We start from the raw sequence: 18521 nt of genomic DNA on the forward strand, positions 1-18521 counted from the left end.
GACGCCGCCACAGCATGGCTTACCAAGCAGTGCGTCGGTGCACGCCCAGGATCCGAACCAGCGAACCCTGGGCCGCCGCAGCGGAGCGCGCGCACTTAACCGCTTGCGCCACCGGGCCGGCCCCTACTCTGATTTTTAAACATCCGAATTTGACTTTTTCTTGTGTCATCACAGTCTGTGTTACTTGCTGCTGAATCTCCATCACCTGACACATAGTGGGCACTTAACGAATACCCACTGAATGAATATATGGACTTAAAAACTTGTCTGCTTATTATTAGAAAGCCTTCAACTCCATAATTTCCAAAACATGATCAGGGGACATTACTGTGGAGATACTGATGTTCCATTTTGTTCTACATGTGGGTTTTTTTCCCTTCTAGAACTTAGTCACATTTAAAAGGTGGGTAGATTGAAATTGTCAAAACTAAAAATAAAAACTTACTTATCAAAAGAAAGATTGATGACTTAAGTTTCTAAAGAAAGACTAGGATTGAAATTTAAATCTGATTGAGCTATGAGGAATTTAAAAATGATTATCAATATTAATGCACTTAATGTAATGAGACCAGCATTTTTACTCTCTTTATGGTATAGTTGTGAAGGACCTGGATATTTCTTCTTAATTTGCTTTCCACTTTATTTTAATACAGTTTACATTTAAAACGGAAGAGACTTGTAAGCTTGTTTGTACGAAAACATACCATACAGAGAAAGCTGAAGACAAACAAAAGTTAGAATTCCTGAAAAAAAGCATGTTACTGAATTATCAACATCACTGGTAAGACATGGAGATTTGGGATTTTGGGCTTTTTCCGTTTCAAGATAAAAACCTCTGTTTCATTGAATGTATAAATTACTTCATTGACTCTTTAAAGTATAGCAAATTAAGTGATTTCCTTTTTTTGTTGCTAGTAATAGAATGAAGTGTAGTGACTTTTACTTGCCAGAGGATTACTTAGGTTGACAGCTTAAAGTATCATCTTTTAACCTTAGATTTCTGTAATATCTGGTGTTTCTTTTGGTGCATGCATGTGGTACCTAGAGCACTTTTTGTATTCATATTTAGTTAACAGGAGCATATTTACACTTTGAGGAAAGGACCTGGATCAATCTTCTAGAAAAATACTGTTATTTTATACTTGTAGGCCATGAAAAAGACCATGGGAAAACAAAATTTAAATTTTCTTTGATGTTTGGTAAATAGCATCTACTTCAAATAAAACACTTGTATTTTGTGTAACCTGTTTTTTATTTTATAAACATGATGTAACATTAATAAAGTCTTTACCAGTTTGTGTCATAATCAAAAATTAAAACTATTTTATTTTTGCTTCCAATGTACTATTTACTTATTATACAGTATTCAAACATAGAATTTGAGAAAGGGGTCTCAAAATGCAACTTTTCAAGTATAACTATTATTATGCTTCCAGATAGTTTTGCTGACAAATGCCTGTATTCTGTGTGGGGTCGTAGTTTATGTATGGTTTGCCTCTTACTAAAAGTATAAGATGGTAGAGGTGGTGAACAGGAAGGCTCTCTTCATGTACTTCCTCTTGAATGTTTGTCCTGTCAGTTCTTATATTGACCCGTCTGCTCACACCCAGCGAGGTTAGGAACGCTTGATCTCAGTTTGGACATGACCAGATCCTGTGGCTCAAATACTGTGGGTGGAGCCTCTCGTTCCATCTTGCCCCTCAGCTCCTCTTCCTCTTTCCCTCCATACACATAGAACAAAAAGTCCGTCCTAGGGAGGGGCAAACTTGGGGCACATGCCCATCCCTGTGCTAGTCTGTGGTTAGGGGGATTCACTCTGATTGGCCAGACCTGGGTAGTATACACCCGTATCACGTAGAAACTAGTTTCCCATAGTGGGGCTCCATTAGAACAAGGAAGGAAACTTCCCATTACACTTGTGTCAGCTGCTTTCTCATCTGACTCTGAGTGCATACAGGAAGTTCTGGTAAGCCAAGAGCTTTTTTCCTCTAAGCTCCTGTGAGAGTACCACTTAATTGCTGAATCATTGTAACTTGGGATATATTTGCTTATTTGTAAGTAATTGAAATTTCCCTTGATGTTTTCTCTTTCCTTCAAATTGTTCTTTGCAACCTTCAAAATCATATTTAAGGCTCAGTTCTTATAATACTTTTCATATTAGCCCCATCCACCTTCATTTACACTAACAGCTGCTCTTTTGTTGACTATGACTCTTAAGGCCTAGGGGTCATTTTTAGCTATCTCTTTTACTGTCTGTTCTTAGAATATTGTTTAGAGTCTTGCTCCTAAAGGTAATAGGAGTTCTTCTTCAGTAGCTTCCTCACAGTAAAGTACTCAGAAATATTTTTGACTAGTTTATGATGCAATTAACATAGGTCCAAGATGCTTAATAACAAGAAGAATAAATAATTTAGAATAGTTTACAAAGTTAAAAAACATTTGATAGTAAAATTTACTAAACAATTTAGGATAATTATATCGATTGCAAGCTTAAACTATTCTGCTTAAAAAAATAGACTGAAAAAGTGCTGGTAAATAACGATTTTGTAGTTGAATCAGAAAGGTTTCTGATTTCAAGTCTGAATCTATTAACAAAAAATCTAAGCCATATCACAAATACATAGTCTGCTCATTCTAGGCAATAGGCTTTAGTCCTTAAATAAGTTCATTACACGTTTGGAAAATGTTGATTCACATTGATGAATTTATTTGAACCATTAATTGAGTATATTTCTGTCCTTGATTATTTCAGAAAGTTTTTACTATGTAATTTGATTTTAAGTATAGATAACAGAGTTGACAGATAAAATACCATGAACCTTTAGAAATCTGAAAGATCTTTAAAAAGTATGGTGTTCTGTTATGGAATTTTATTGTGAATGAAGCCTTTGCACTAAGACATTTTGGGGAGAGCATGATCATTTTCTAAATTATAAAACAATACATACATGCCTGTGAAAAAATGTGAGCAGTGCAGGAAAATATTAAATAAAAAGTAAGAGTCTTCTACCACCCTCAGCTTCTTTAATCCTCTTCCCCAGAGGTAGCACTCTCGTTTCTCATGTATGTTTCCAGATTTTCTATGCGTACGCACGTATATAAAAAGGTGTGTATCTTTTTTAAATAATACAACTGAAATATTGTACACATTATTCTACACCTTATTTCATCTAAGAAAATATGGGCATTTTCCTGTGTAAAGCATATCTGTAGGTCTATATCTACCTCATTCTTTTTCATAGTTGTATCACATGAATGAACCGTGATTTTTTCCCCATAACATTTTAACCATGCTGTCTTTTAAATGATTAAAATGCCTGGATATTGGTTAATATGTCAACTCATTCTTGTTATAGAGAACAGTCAGTTAATTAACAATAGTTAATTTTCCTATCTAAATTGATAAATACTTATTATTCTTATTTGGGCTTTAGAACATAGTTTGAGGATCTACTTGGCCTACTCTGTCAACTACTTAAGCAACTTTATTCCTGAGACTGACTAATGTTTTGATACCAGCACCAGACACTTGAATTCCCTTCAACTATAGTCTACATGGTTTGTGATTATACTTCTTGCCTGTTTCCAAATCTTTGTGACATTTTATTTATAAAAGTATAATTATTTAACTAGTTATCAGAGTACTTAAATTTTTTAGTATCATAGAACCACAGGACTATAGCTTATTGGTTAGAGAGGGGTCTTTGAAGATAGTTTAGTGAGTTCCAGTCCTAGATCCCACCAAGTTAGCAAAGGGAAATGATGAGCTATTTTCAAAAATCAGAATCTTAATGAATAGTATGTTTACTCATATTAAAAATATGTAGAACAGGGGCCGGCCCAGTGGCGCAAGCGGTTAAGTGCGCGCGCTCCGCTGCGGCGGCCCGGGGTTCGCTGGTTCGGATCCCGGGCGCGCACCGACGCACTGCTTGGTAAGCCATGCTGTGGCGGCGTCCCATATAAAGTGGAGGAAGATAGGCACAGATGTTAGCCCAGGGCCGTCTTCCTCAGCAAAAAAAGAGGAGGATTGGCGGATGTTAGCTCAGGGCTGATCTCCTCACAAAAAAAAAAAAAAAAAAAAAAAAAAAAAAAAAAAAAAAAAAAAATATGTAGAACAACTTAAATGCCGAGTTTCTTTGCTTTTTGGCTGCAATTTTCTGAGTGTATTGTGGCGACATAGGTTATTCCATTTAGAGCAGAAACTTTTGCAATTTAATTAATTTATTGGGAAAATAAGTTATTAATAAATGAAAATTGATTGACAGAAGTGTTTCAAATGGAATCCGTGGAGGGTGGAGAGAAATAATGGAAAGGAGTCCTTAATGGTGAAATATGGGGCCAGTCATTCAAACTTTATCCTTTTGAGTCCTCCTCTTATACTCTTTTTCACTATATCAGTTGAAAATTGATTCTTAATTTTTTTTGGAGTTAGAAGTTCAAATAAATACTACTCCCTAACTTAGCAAGGCAGTAATTAAAAATTATTTTTTTTGCATTTATTTCCAAGGGTTTGTTGTTTTTTTAATGCTTCCTATTACTAGGAAAAGTTATTGTGTCAAGGCATTATATAAATGATAAATTTAGGATATTTGCTTTTAAAAAACCTAAATTGCCCCTTAATTCCTCATTTTGTAACTAGCACTATAATTTTTATGTAGTACTTTCTCTGATATGATAGCATAAAGGTATTACAATTAATATATTGCTAGTATATATTCATTGATTAAACTTCATTCTCTATTTGAAAAATTAAAGCAATTAACTGATTCCTTAGGCCTCCAGAAAATCTGAATTATTTATTTTATATAGCATTGCTTTTATGCTGCTAATATTTTATGGTCTTTTCATGGGAACTACTAGCCTGCTGGTTATAATAATAAGCAACTTAATAGTGTAGGTGATTCTAAAATTTGGTACATTGGGTACTGTTAAATAGCATTTAAATGTGACGGCACATGTTTTATTAGGTCATTAATGTACACCTTGGGTGAATATAGAATCATAATTTTACTTCCTAAGGCATACATTAATTAACAAATAAAACATACCCCGGAGTGTCATCTTATGATTGTAATACAGCTAGTATATTTTTAGTAATTTTTTTTATTTGTATCTTGCAGTGCACTCTGGGCGTAGGGGACCACATACTTGGACTTTAATGTAGTTAGTACAGTGCCACAGAACTTTCTTTTTTACCTTTATCCTTTTTTTAAAAGAAAGTTCTTTTTCACTATAGAACTTGAAAGATTTGTTTCTCTGGCTTTGTAGCAGCAATTCTTTTAGACATAAGTTGGATTTACACAGTTTTAATAGATAATACTATAATTTTCACCTGGCCCTTAAATTGAATATTTTCCCACGTCTTGCAATTATATGCTTCTCCTTTTTATTGAATTACCTGAGTAGTAAAAGACATTTGCTTCTAAACTGTTTCGTAAACTGTTCCCGAGGAACTAGATATATTGCTTTGAACATTTTTAGAGCTTTAAGTGTTCTGCTAAAGTTAAATTATACTTAAAGGGTGTCTAGATAGTAATATTGTTAAATTAGCAATTGCAATAAATTAATTTATAAAACTCCCTTTCCTACATACATTTATCGCATCAAAAAAGCTTTCAAGTTTTTTCCTCTCTACAGTGTTATCAGATGCTGGCATAATGCTGTTACTTTTGAAATACCACGTTTCATCAGAATTCTTTGATTGTCGTTTTGGCATCTTAAGGCATTCATAGACATTTAAATTTTACAAAGCAATGACACCGATTTGGGCAGTAATTCTTAGTCAGGTTTGGTGATTCTAACTTGACTTTTATTTCTGTGCATAGGATTGTGGATAATATGCCTGTAACGTGGTGTTATGATGTTGAAGATGGTCAGAGGTTCTGTAATCCTGGATTTCCTATTGGCTGTTACATTACAGATAAAGGCCGTGCAAAAGATGCCTGTGTCATTAATGTAAGTTCATAATAAATTCTGTGCAACTTTTTAAAATGTGGCTTTTTGGTAAAAGGAGTCTTGACCAATTTTTGTTATATTCATCCAGTGAGTATAATTCAGATGTTCTGAAGTACAACTACTTATATCTTAAGTCAGGTTAACAGTGTATAAATTTAACTCTAGAACTAAAATAATTCAAATTTAGTTCACCATTTACTGAGAGTGTCTGTTATGTGCTAAGGGCTAGGACTTTTGTATATTCTGACGCTGTTTAAAGTTAGATTCATAAGTCTTAAATATAAAAAAAGCAGATAGTGATGTGCCAATAAGACCTCATTATAAATCCATGAAATTTGTATTGCAAATTTAAGTCCATGAAATACTGTTTTGTAAAAGTTTGGTATTATACCTTTTTTTAAAAGATATCTGTCTTTGAGGCCATTCTTTTACATTTAAAAACAGAATAATAAAGTGAAGACATTAATATAGAAAGTAATTAAAATCATTAGGGAATATATATTAAATTAAATTTTGTGTAATCAGGTCAACCTGATTTAGTCTCTTAATGAATATGACCTAGTAGTAGAAGTTAGCATAAGCTTGATCTTGCAACTGGTTATATTGGTTAATGCTATCGTGAGACTTGACTAGAGACAGTTGAATAATTTAGGTTATTGGTTTAGATTAGTCTGAAGTTACAAGCTTACATGGAGGAAAGTGTTTAAATGTGTAAGATTTAGCATGCTCATAACATGTAATATATTAAAATTCATTTTGTTGATTTTTATCACAAGAGAAAACCTAGAATATTAGATGTGTTCTTTTTAACAGGTACTTGTTAAGTTTTATGTAAGAATTAAAACATTAAAGAAGCATAATTTTTACCTCTGCCAGTTAATTTTTGGCTTGTGAAGAGTTTAAGTTTAAAACTTAAACATTTTTATGGGGAAGGATTAAAATTCTGTCCAAGCTTAAATTTTCCTACTTGTTGTGGCTCATTTTAAAGTTTTGTTTTGACTCGTGTATAGCCAGTTTTCTACCTTTATGTTCTGTTCCACAGTCAGAATTCCATGAAAGAGATACATTTTACATCTTCAACCATGTTGACATCAAAATATTCTATCATGTTGTTGAAACTGGCTCCATGGGAGCAAGATTAGTGGCTGCTAAACTTGAACCAAAAAGGTAACTATACAAATAGATAAAAAGTAAATAAATAAACTGAAATTTAGGCCCAAAGAATAAATATTTGAGGCCCAATTAACTTTTTCCTTAATCAGTATTTCTAGCATATAATCTAGCATTTCAGGATTGATTTCACTAAAACTCCCTTTAGCATGATTTGTCATTGAGTTATGAGTTGGTTAGAGAAACCCCACAAATGTTTATTTCCCTGTCATGGTAAGTGGTCAAGCCAAGGTGCCTTTTTGTTTTGCTTTTCAATCAGGAGGTTTTGACAGCTTTTCCATGTCGGCCTGGAATGGAGAACGTGAGTGGTTGGGACAGTGTTCCCTTTTACAATGGAAAAGCGTTGCCTCAGATATTTGCAACTTGACCACTCATCAGAGGCTCAAATGAGCTGATTAATGCTGTCATTTTGAAAGTCTCCATGCAGTGTTAGATGCCAGTATATGACAAGCATTGAAAGGGCATCTCTTCAAGTTGTCGATATTTGTAGTGTGAAAGTACCTATCAGAGATCCTTTTTTGATTGAATTTTCCATTTTTTCCATGACTTCTCCCTGTTGAATTAGCCATTTTCTCAGGCCACTGGTAGTAAAAAAATGCATGCCATAAAAGATGGCAGTTAATTTAAACTCACTCAGTGTTTGTATTTATTTTTTTTAAGATTATTTAATGCTCAAGTATAGTGTTTCCAAGTTCGTTTCTAATTTTGAATAATAATTTTGTACACATATTTATAACTAAGCCCATTATTTATATGAAATAAAATATTTGTACTCTTAAACATGACATGAATAATTTCACTTCTCTCAGCAGCATTGTGAAATATGTGCAAAATCTCTAACGTTTACTCTGCCCCATTTTTTTTTAAACTGTAGTTTATCAGCATCTTGCCAAAATGTTTCTTCCCACAGCTTCAAACATACCCATATAGATAAACCGGACTGCTCTGGACCCCCCATGGATATAAGTAACAAGGCTTCTGGGGAGATCAAAATTGCCTATACTTATTCTGTTAGCTTCCTGGTGAGTTTGTTTTTATTTTTAGTATAACTCAGAAATTGATTTTAAATTCATACTACTTAAACTAATTAAAAATATTTATGTTTAAACTTGTCAAACAGATAAAGTTTTTTTTTTTTTTTTGTGAGGAAGATCAGCCCTGAGCTGACATCTGTGCTAATCCTCCTCTTTTTGCTGAGGAAGACCGGCTCTGAGCTAACATCTATTGCCAATCCTCCTCCTCTTTTTTTTTCCCCCAAAGCCCCAGTAGATAGTTGTACGTCATAGTTGCACATCCTTCTAGTTGCTGTATGTGGGACGCCGCCTTAGCATGGCCAGAGAAGCAGTGTGTCGGTCGGTGCACGCCCGGGATCCCTGTTCGGATCCCGGGCCTCCAGTAGTGGAGCGCGTGCACTTAACCGCTAAGCCACGGGGCTGGCCCCAAGTAGATAAGGTTTTAATGAGCTGATTTCTGGACTAGTTTGTCAGTGCACCAGGCAACATAATCATACTTGAAACTAAGTCTTCATTTAAATGAGCAGTATAGGAAATTGGAGAATTGAGCTTGATTAGGTGTTAAGCATGAGAGATACATATAAGACAAAATGTAGAAAATAGGCCCAGAGGATGGTATGGAAATGTCAAAGATATATGCAGCAAGCATTTGGGAGAACAACACCATTTTTTAAATCAGGATTTGAGTATAAACTTAAAGGGAAAATTTCCTGATGGTAGAGGATTTACATAGGTTCTTAGGGAATTCAAGGGAGGGTTTTCATTAATGGAGAAGTTTCTTAGGAGGAAAGTAAAAGTTCATTTTATGAGAATCTTAGGCAATATTTCACCTCTATTTTTTTTTTTTGTGAGGAAGATCGGCCCTGAGCTAACATCTGCCAATCCTCCTCTTTTTGCTGAGGAAGACTGGCTCTGGGCTAACATCCGTGCCCATCTTCCTCCACTTTATATGGGACGCCACCACTGCATGGCTTGGACAAGCGGTGCATCGGTGTGTGCCCAGGATCCAAACCGGCAAACCTGGGGCCACCACAGCAGAGCATGTGCACTTAACCACTTGCGCCACCGGGCCGGCCCCTTCACCTCTATTTTTACTAAACTGCCTTGGCAATCCATATAGTAGTGATGTTTGCTATTCCCATTTAGTGCGTAATTTTGCAAGCCTTGCAAAATTTAGAGCTCAGTGTGGGTGACACCTGCCAGATACTCGGTGTATCTAGGTTATGACTCTGGTCTGGTTAGCTGTCTCATAGGCATAGGTAGATGGCATCAAAGAGAATAAAGAATAAGTTATTCCACTCAGTTTTCTGAAAAAATTAAATATAGCTCTGTTTTGACATCTAAAATAAAGCTTTACTAGTTAAAATTTAAAGCAAGACTTTTAAAAAATACAAGTAACTAGGTACTTTTGTGAACTCTTAGCATTTTTTATTTACTGCTTAATCTCGTCCTGATTTTCCTGAGACTTGAGTAAATCTGAATTTCCCTGAATCTCGTTACTAACATAAGTTATGATAATTAAAAATTAGTTATTTGTTGACTAAATGGAAGGTCAAGCTGTGAATGGAAAATTGTAGATTTTTAATATACTTTGTCAGCAAATGCTTGTTGAAAGAGTTTTGTTTTATTTTTTTTAATCCCTCTAGGAAGAGAAAAATATCAGATGGGCGTCTAGATGGGACTATATTCTGGAATCTATGCCTCATACCCACATTCAGTGGTTTAGGTAAGAGTGCAGAGTTAATCTGCTTTATGCTCTGTACTTATTCTACTCTTTGTCTCCCTGAACATCTCATTCATTCTAATCCTCTCCAGTTATTCAAAAGTCTGGGCTTTTGAATCAGATAGACTTGGGTTCAATACTGGCTTTAAGTCACTGGTTGTGAGTCAGGCCAGGCCACTCAGTTTCTCAGAGTCCATTTCTTTATCTAGAAATACCTGCCTCATGGGACTGTTCTAAGGATTACAGGACGTAATGAAACAGAGCATTTGAGCTCCTTACCTGGTGTGAAAGAGTACTCAGTAAACAGAAGCTGCTGCTGTTGTTATGGCTATTTACTTATAATTATTCTCTCTTCAAAGCATGACTCAAAACTTATCTAGAAAGCTGTTCATGGTGCCGTCACTCCCCTTTTCCTACTTTGTTGACTACCCTTTTGACACTCATTAATTTACTGAGTAAATTTGTTCTTCAGTAAATTTCTTGAGGGTATGGACCAGTGCTTTGTTGATTTTCACAGCTTGCGTTGTACTGATTTGGGCATGGTAGTTATTTAATAATGTTGACCGTTGTCAAAAGAAATTCCAGTTCACAACAGACCACAAAACTATATTATGATAAACATATGAAGTTATGTATCTACTAGAAGGAAACATGACAGAACACAGTTTATTTAATTTGTTGGATTTTGTTGTTAGTGTTGTCGAGTTGATTCCGACTCCTAGCGACCCTGTGTACAGCAGAGCAGAACCCTGCCCGGTGTTTTTGCACCAGTCTCTCACCTTTCCGTGCTGTATCAGACAATGCTCTGCTGCCATTCATAGGGTTTTCATGGCCAAGTTTTTCAGAAGTGGGTGGCCAGGTCCTTCTTCCTAGTCTGTCTTAGTCTGGAAGCTCCAGTGAAAGCTGTCCACCGTGGGTGGCCCTGCTGGTATTTGAAATAGCAGTGGCATAGGTTTTAGCATCACAGGAAAACGCAGCTCCCACAGTGTGACAACTGACAGACAGGTGGTGTGGTTCCCTCATTGGGAAATGAACTCTGGCTGTAGCTGTGAGAGCACCAAATCTTAACCACTAGATCACCAGGGATGGCTTGTTGGATTATAGGTCATCTTAATTTTGATTTTGATTAATGCTGTTTTAATGTTACTCAGCAGTTTTAAAAGTTTCATTGTTTCAAAGATTAAGCTACATATTAATCCTGACATGCTTATTTCTACAGCATCATGAATTCCCTGGTCATTGTCCTCTTCTTGTCTGGAATGGTGGCTATGATTATGCTACGGACACTGCATAAAGATATTGCCAGATATAATCAGATGGATTCTACGGTGAGTGAAACATCTGAACTATTCTTTGGTCTGCCAAGGCTAGTCTTTATTTTTTCTTTGGAAAAAGTTTAAATAACAGCTTTAGACAGAATCTGCTTCTAAAACATTCTTCTCAAAAGTTATCTTAAATCACATTTTAAAGTAAGAAAATGATCCTTAAGAATTGATATTCCCTAGAAATGTAGTTGCCACAACATTCAGAGCCAAACTGTTCATAGCCTTATCTGTGTCAGTAGAATGGTGCAGAATGGTGAGGGTGCACAGCTCCAGCTCTGTGCCGTCTTATGTGCCGTCAGCTCCGTCAGAGTCTCCATTCCCAGCATACACCCAGTTTGTGAAATGGCGAAGCTGAATGGAACAACTCCCAGGCAATTTTTATTTGTGTGTGTGTTTAATTTTTTAAAATTAATTTTCACTGAATTTTTGTCATTTCAACCTTTTGGTTCGACCTTTTGGTATATTCAAAGCATTTAAAATGTCATTTATTCTCAGACATTTTAAGTTGCATAATGTTATACATTTTATACTTTTTCATTTCATAGCAGCTCTTTAACAAAATTTCCGCAAGAATCACAGTGACTTGTAATGAATACATAAAACTCAGATTTTCATTGTGTTCTTTTCCCCAGCTTCTTAGCGTTTTCCACCAACCTTTCTGTCTTGTTCTAATTAGAAAAAGAACATGTTAATGTTTGTAGGCTTTTTGCACTTCTACTCTACAGTCTCTTTTCTATGATTTTTGTTGATTGTATGTCTTACTAAATATTTTAGTAATTTCCAAGACTACTCTGTTTATAATTGGCGATTCCAAATAATTGCTGAGTTAATGGAATTTTTTTCTTAATTTGTACAGAAGTGCCTTGGGATCTGGCTGGGGCAACCCTGTTTCTACTCTTGCTCCCATTCTTTTCCTCCCTCCAGTCTCTTAGTGGTCAGAGCAAAGCTGTTCAAACATGTCAGATCATTTCACTCCTGATCACAGCCCTCCAGTGACTTCCCATTTCACTCAGAGTGAAAGCCAGAGTCTTTACCATGGCCCCTAAGGCTCTACAGTACCTCTTGGATCTCTGCTTCAGCCATACTGGCCCCCTGCTGTTCCTCAGACATGGCAGGCATGTTCCCACCTGAAGGCCTTTACACTTGCTTTTCTCTCTACCTCAAATGTTCATCCCTCAGATATTTACCTGGCTAACTCCATTATCTCCTTCAAGTCTTTACTGAAATATGATTTGAACTTCCCAGTGAGACCTTCCTGACCATCCCATTAAAATTACATCCTCTCCACCCCCCCCACATCTGTACTTCTAATTTTTCTCTATAGCACTTATTACCATATAATGTACTATATGTTTTACTTACTTATTTTGTTTATTGTCTGCCTTCCCCATGAGAATACGTACTCATGAGAAGAAGGATTTTTCTGTTGTACTCACTATAATATCTCTGGTGTTTTAAACAGTGCTGAGCATATAGCTGGTGCTCAATAAATATTTGTTGAATGAATGAATAAATAAATTAGTCAGTCCTTGATGTACCAGACTTGTTGATGCATTGCTGGGCTTATGATAGGTAAAAAAAGCTATCCAAGGATTCCCCCCACTCCACTCACCTCCCAAAAAAGTAAGCTGAGTCCAGAGCAGGAAGCAATGCAAGCATGAGAGGTTGAAGTTCTCCTTTGGGTAAATGCTTATATCAAGTCTTTAACCAAGTGGGAGATTAAACCTTCAGTCAATAGTGAGGGAGCTGAACCTTGATCTCCTCCTATATTAAGCTTGGATTCTTGAAGAGGTGCAAAATGGCTCTAGGTTAATAAGTGCTTTCTGATTTTTGGCAGAATAAGTAAAAATCCTCTGAAGGAAAGTCTCCCAAATGTAGGTTTGCAGGATTTCCCCAATTTAAGATAAATAAAATATGATTTATTAGTCAGAAATTCACAAAAATTTATAATAAACAACAGATTTAGACCCTTCAAAGATTTCAGATACTAGAACTATTAGAGTATAAGATATATGAAAAAGGAACAGCTAGGAATTTTCCAGAACAGATGAAAGATAAGAATCCGTAGATAAAGGAGACAGTGTATCTCAAGCAGAATAAATAAAAAGAAATCCACATTTAGATCAACTGCGGCAAAACTATAGAACACCAGAAAAAAGAGGAGATCTTAGAATCAGCCAGAAGAAAAGAAGACTGAGCATCTGCAAAGGAAAACCAATTAAATTGGCAGTAGAAGCTCAAAGACTAAATAATATCTTTAAATTGGTGAGAGAAATTATCTGTTTACATAGAATCGTGTACCCAGAGAAGCAGTCTTTCAAAAATGAGGATGGAAATAACTTTTTCAGTTTAACAAAAACATTTGACCACAAACAGACCTTTGCTGAAGGAATTTCTATAGAAATACTTTAACAGAAAATTAATAATAAATAAATAACAATCCTACAGAGAGATTTAGAAGGATTGGTGAAAAAAGAAATTCCAACTAAAACATTTTCTGTATATAATAATAATGAGTCTAAATTTGGAGGTAAACAAAAGTATATTAACAGAAAAAAACAGATTTGATGAATAGTATTGGATAAAGTGCGTGGCCATCTGGAAAAAAAAATAATGTAGATTCCAACTTTATTCCTTATATTGAAATGATGAATGATTTAAGTGAAAATGTGAAACTGAAATACTAGAAGAACACATGGGAAGTTATTTTTAAATCTTGGAGAAGGGTAGAATTTTGTAAGTATGACAGCGCCAGAAGCCATAAACGAAATGATTGCTCTATGATTACTAAAAAAAATCTGAATAGCAAAAAATACCATTAAGTAAAAAGATGAATGTCGAATGGAAAAATATTTTAACACTTGTCACAGACAAAAAGTTAATTTCTCAGTAAAGAAAGAAATTCTAAAATCATTAAGAAAACAATCAACAGGGGCCAGCCCAGTGGCGTTGAGTTCGCGTGCTCTGCTGCTGGTGGCCTGGTGTTTGCAGATTTGGATCCTCGGTGCGGATTTATGCACCGGTCATCAAGCTACACCCTGGCAGGCATCCCATGTAAAGTAGAGGGAGATGAGCATGGATGTTAGCCCAGGGGCAGTCTTCCTCAGCGGAAAAGAAAAAAAAAAAGAGGAGGATTGGCAACGGGTGTTAGCTCAGGCTTAATCTTCCTCACAAAAAAAAAAAGAAAAAAACCTATCAACAGCCTAGTAAGAAACTGGGCAAACTGGGCAAACACCAAAAGAGAGTCCATAAAAGGGAAATACAAATGGTTCTTAAACATATAAAAAGATGCAGTATCATTCATAATAAGAGAGAAATGTAAATTAAAACTACAATGCAATGTTCTTTGTTTATCTGATAGACTGGCAGAAATTAAAATGCTTGATATGATAATGTGTTCGAGGATTGAAGACCTGAGCACTTTGATATATAGTTTATGAGAATATAAATTGGTATAACCTGTGGAACGCAATTTGGCAATATTAGTTTATAACGTAAATAGTTTGACCCAACAATTCTATTCCTAGAAATTAACCTGGATGCAAAGGATTTTTTTTTATTATTGTTATTTTTTATTTTAAAACAATAAATATATGTTATTATCATTTATAATTAGCAGAAGATTATAAGAAACCCAAATACTCAACAGTAGGGGTCTCATTTTATAAATTATGGAATATCCATACAGTAGAATACTTTGTAATCATTAAAAAGAATGAGGCAACTCTCCATATACAAATATGGAAGCGTCTCCATCATATTATTAGACTAAAAAGCAAGGTATGAAATAGTGTGTATAATATGCTACCATTTGTGCAAAAAGAAAAAAATATGTTCATTCATTTGCTTATGTACAGAATATCTTTGCCTAGCAAGAAACTAGGCACATTAGTTTGCTCCAGAGAAAGGGGACCTGGCTCTCTATGGGAAACTTAGTTTTTACTTATACTCTTTAAGTTTTTACTTATACTCTTTAAGTTTTTTAGTACTTATTCTGTCAAAAAGTAGTCAGAAATGGTCCCTCATCTATTTAACACTACCCCACCTAAAAGAAGAGGTGCATATACTTTTTTCCCCCATACTTTTAACATAAACATTCACAAAAGCAAAGGGACTAGTACACCCATCACCCTGTTCTACTGGTTATCAACTCGTGTTTAGTCTTGATTTATTTGTAGAATCCCACCTACTATCCCCCACCCCAACTTTGTTGAAGCCAAAAGCTACTTAGAGCCCATATACTTTTAATAAAACTTCCATTTGTACGTTCCTCATAAATGACCAGGTAGAGTCTAATTCCTAAGTGTATGTGAAAGTATTTTGTACCAAGAGGAAGGAAATATTTTGATTTTTACTATTGTCTTATAAATTAGCCATTGTAAAGAGTAAGATTAGTACTTACATAAAATTTTCCATGTTTCAAATTTGTTGATTTACATATTTACTAAAAAATATGTGTAAATGTAATACGTTAGTAATTGTTCTCAAAGGTAGAGGGAATTTGGGAGAGGGATACAGGTGTGCCCCAGAGGAAATGTTAAGAGAGGAGGCTGAAAAAGCAGCAGGGGCCAAATTCTGAAAGATTTGTAAGCTGTACAGTTTGAAGGTCCTTCAGAAGCTGTTGAATATTAAACAGCAGAGACATGGCCAGATTCATGTTTTAGGAAAATCACTTTGAATGTTATATGGAGAATGATTCCAGGCGGGGCAAGATTGCAGGCGCAGAGACCAGTGAGCAGGCTGTTAAAGAACTCCCGGAGATGGGATGGTGGCAAGGAAGAAGGAGGGAGGTGGACAGAGAGTGTTCAGGAGGTGGGATGGAATACTGATTGACTGGGTGACTGTGAAGAGGGTGAAAGAGGGAAAGAAGTCACTGAATGACCCCATGTTTTGGTCTGAACCACCCGATTAGTTAAAAGGACCTTTCTGGTTGCTGTATTGAGAGTCAACTGAGCAGAGACAAGGGCAGAAACAGAGAGACCAGTTTAGCATATATTGTAATAGCCAGGTGAGAGGTGATACGTGAACCAGGGGCTAGTGGTAGATCCTGTGGATATATTTTGGAGGTAGAGCTATAGGATTTGTTAAAGGATTGTATGCAAAGTGTGAAAAAAAAAAGGAGGCATCAAGGGTGACTGAGGTTTTGAGGACTGACCAACTGGAAGGACAGAGTTTTTATCTACTGGGGGAGACTGCAGGAAGAGTAAGTATAGTCAGGGAGAGAGAATCGGTTCAGTTGTGGATAATTCTGTTCCAGATGTTGATGAAACAACTGAGTGGAGCTGGTGATTAGGCAGTTGTATATACGTGTCTGGAGATCTGGGGAGCAGTTTGAGCTGGAGACACAAACTTAATAATATTTTCACAGCCAAGCCTACTGTACCAGCGAAGTAGCTATGAGACCTAATACCATTTGCTTATTTTGGAGATTAATAACTGTAGGTTAAAAAGGATAGAGTGTGATTAAAACTTGTCATTAAGTTGGATTGTAAAACTTGACTTAGACTAGAACTAGATACATATCACATTGTCTTTGTGTTTTTAAAGTTTTTCAATAACTATATTTATAGACCTTAACACGCAACACAATTTTAAGAAAGCTATATAAAGCTCCATGAGTCAAGCTTTATACTTCAAAATTGAAACAAATATTAACATTTGTAAGTTTTTAAAAAATTCTCTGTATCAGCATATTCAGCAGTGAACAACAGGTTGTCTTGGTGATACCACATGACAGTTAAATGATTTTATTTCTTTTTTAGGAGGATGCCCAGGAAGAATTTGGCTGGAAACTAGTTCATGGTGATATATTCCGTCCTCCAAGAAAAGGGATGCTGCTATCAGTCTTTCTAGGATCCGGGACACAGATTTTAATTATGACTTTTGTGACTCTATGTAAGTGTTAAATGAAAATTAAAAAGTAGAAAATACTTTTCCTAAATAATTATTTGAAATCCAGTTTTCCTAAGTGAAGTGGCTAGGCTAGGTTGTTTCTGAGAGTCCTTTTGGCTCTCAAAATCTGTGTGCTTTAGCTGTAAGTGACTTGGGGCAGGGTTAGCTGTGCCCGAAAGCTGACTCTTCGTATCTCTCTTGCAACTGTGTAGAGACTAAGTGTTTGTCGTGGTAGTACTGGAGCTAGAGATGACCAGGTTGTTAAAGACCCTCTGGGTCTGAATCTGGGTAGCTCTAGAAGCAGGGCCACGCAGGTTGACTCTCCCACCCCACCAGTACAATTAGGCTTCCAAGACATTCTTGACTTCCACAGAGAAAGACGAAAAGGAGAAGAGGAGAAGGTAGGGCAGGAAGCTTTTTTGTAGACCTTTCCGTCTTAGGAGGATTTAGGAAGCAAGACCTCTTTCTCTAGCAGTGTTCAGGAAAGATCTTCCTACACAAAAAATACCTTTCTTGTGCTACCTGAAAATCTTCATAGATTTTATTACTTAAATTTTTGTCAATTAGGACAATCTGTTTTTTAATAGACCTCCTAAGGCTTAGAGGTATTGATCGGCCACAGGAGTGGTTCTGAGACTACTCTCTGGAGATAGGTTAATTCCATGGTCTTCCAGTTTTCCTAATTACAGGAGAAAAAAATGTTTGTGAATAGAAGTCTCTAAATTTTGCATTTATTTCCCCTGTCTTCCCTTTATTGATGCCTGCTACTGATGAACAGTAACGAATATTACTAGAAGAATTCAGAAACAACTGACCTTTCAATAAATTTTTTTTTTGAGATTAGCCTTAAGCTAACATCTGTTGCCAGTCTTCCTCTTTTTTTTCCTTTTTTTCTCCCCAAAACCCCAGTGCATAGTTGTATATCCTAGCTGTAGGTCCTTCTAGTTCTTCGGTGTGGGACGCCGCCTCAGCATGGTTTGGTGAGCAGGTCGGCGCCCAGAATCTGAACCAGCGAATCCTGGGCCGCTGAAGTGGGATGCACAAATTTAGCGGCAGTGCCACCGGGCCAGCCCCTCAATATATTTTTTAGCAAACATTTTTTTCTTATGTTTGATTGCATATTAAATATGTTGTAATACTATAATCGTTTTCTGTTAGTAAAATTGTTCCAAATTCTTATGATGGAATTAACCACATAAATGCTTTGGAAAGAGGATTATCACTTCCAAATGTCTGGCGCCTGAATAAGTTTGGAAACCACTGATTTACACCTTCAGCTCAGTTTGAAGCCTAGAACATTTTTCTTTGTCCACTAACAGCTTAGATAAGAAAATGCAGCTGTGATGGGTAAGGCTAGAATTTGTAAGTATATTATACTGAAGAGGGTAGGTCGGGAGGAGGCATCCTGGCAGCAGTTTGGACACAGCCAGAGGATAGCGTGAA

At 36.0% G+C, this 18521-nt stretch overlaps 1 protein-coding gene across 1 annotated transcript in view; it reads left to right on the plus strand.

Annotated features, from left to right (window-relative positions):
• The window catches only part of TM9SF2 (transmembrane 9 superfamily member 2), a 56759-nt gene that overhangs the window by 20273 nt on the left and 17965 nt on the right, over positions 1 to 18521 (plus strand). The window contains exons 4-10 of the mRNA XM_058548422.1: positions 654 to 781; positions 5826 to 5955; positions 6998 to 7122; positions 8036 to 8147; positions 9785 to 9864; positions 11081 to 11189; positions 16949 to 17081. Coding sequence (XP_058404405.1) covers positions 654 to 781; positions 5826 to 5955; positions 6998 to 7122; positions 8036 to 8147; positions 9785 to 9864; positions 11081 to 11189; positions 16949 to 17081 — 817 coding nt within the window. The remainder of the gene's footprint in view (positions 1 to 653; positions 782 to 5825; positions 5956 to 6997; positions 7123 to 8035; positions 8148 to 9784; positions 9865 to 11080; positions 11190 to 16948; positions 17082 to 18521) is intronic.

The sequence above is a fragment of the Diceros bicornis genome, chromosome 9 (genome assembly GCF_020826845.1).
Source record: "Diceros bicornis minor isolate mBicDic1 chromosome 9, mDicBic1.mat.cur, whole genome shotgun sequence".
NCBI classification, from domain to species: Eukaryota; Metazoa; Chordata; class Mammalia; order Perissodactyla; family Rhinocerotidae; genus Diceros; species Diceros bicornis.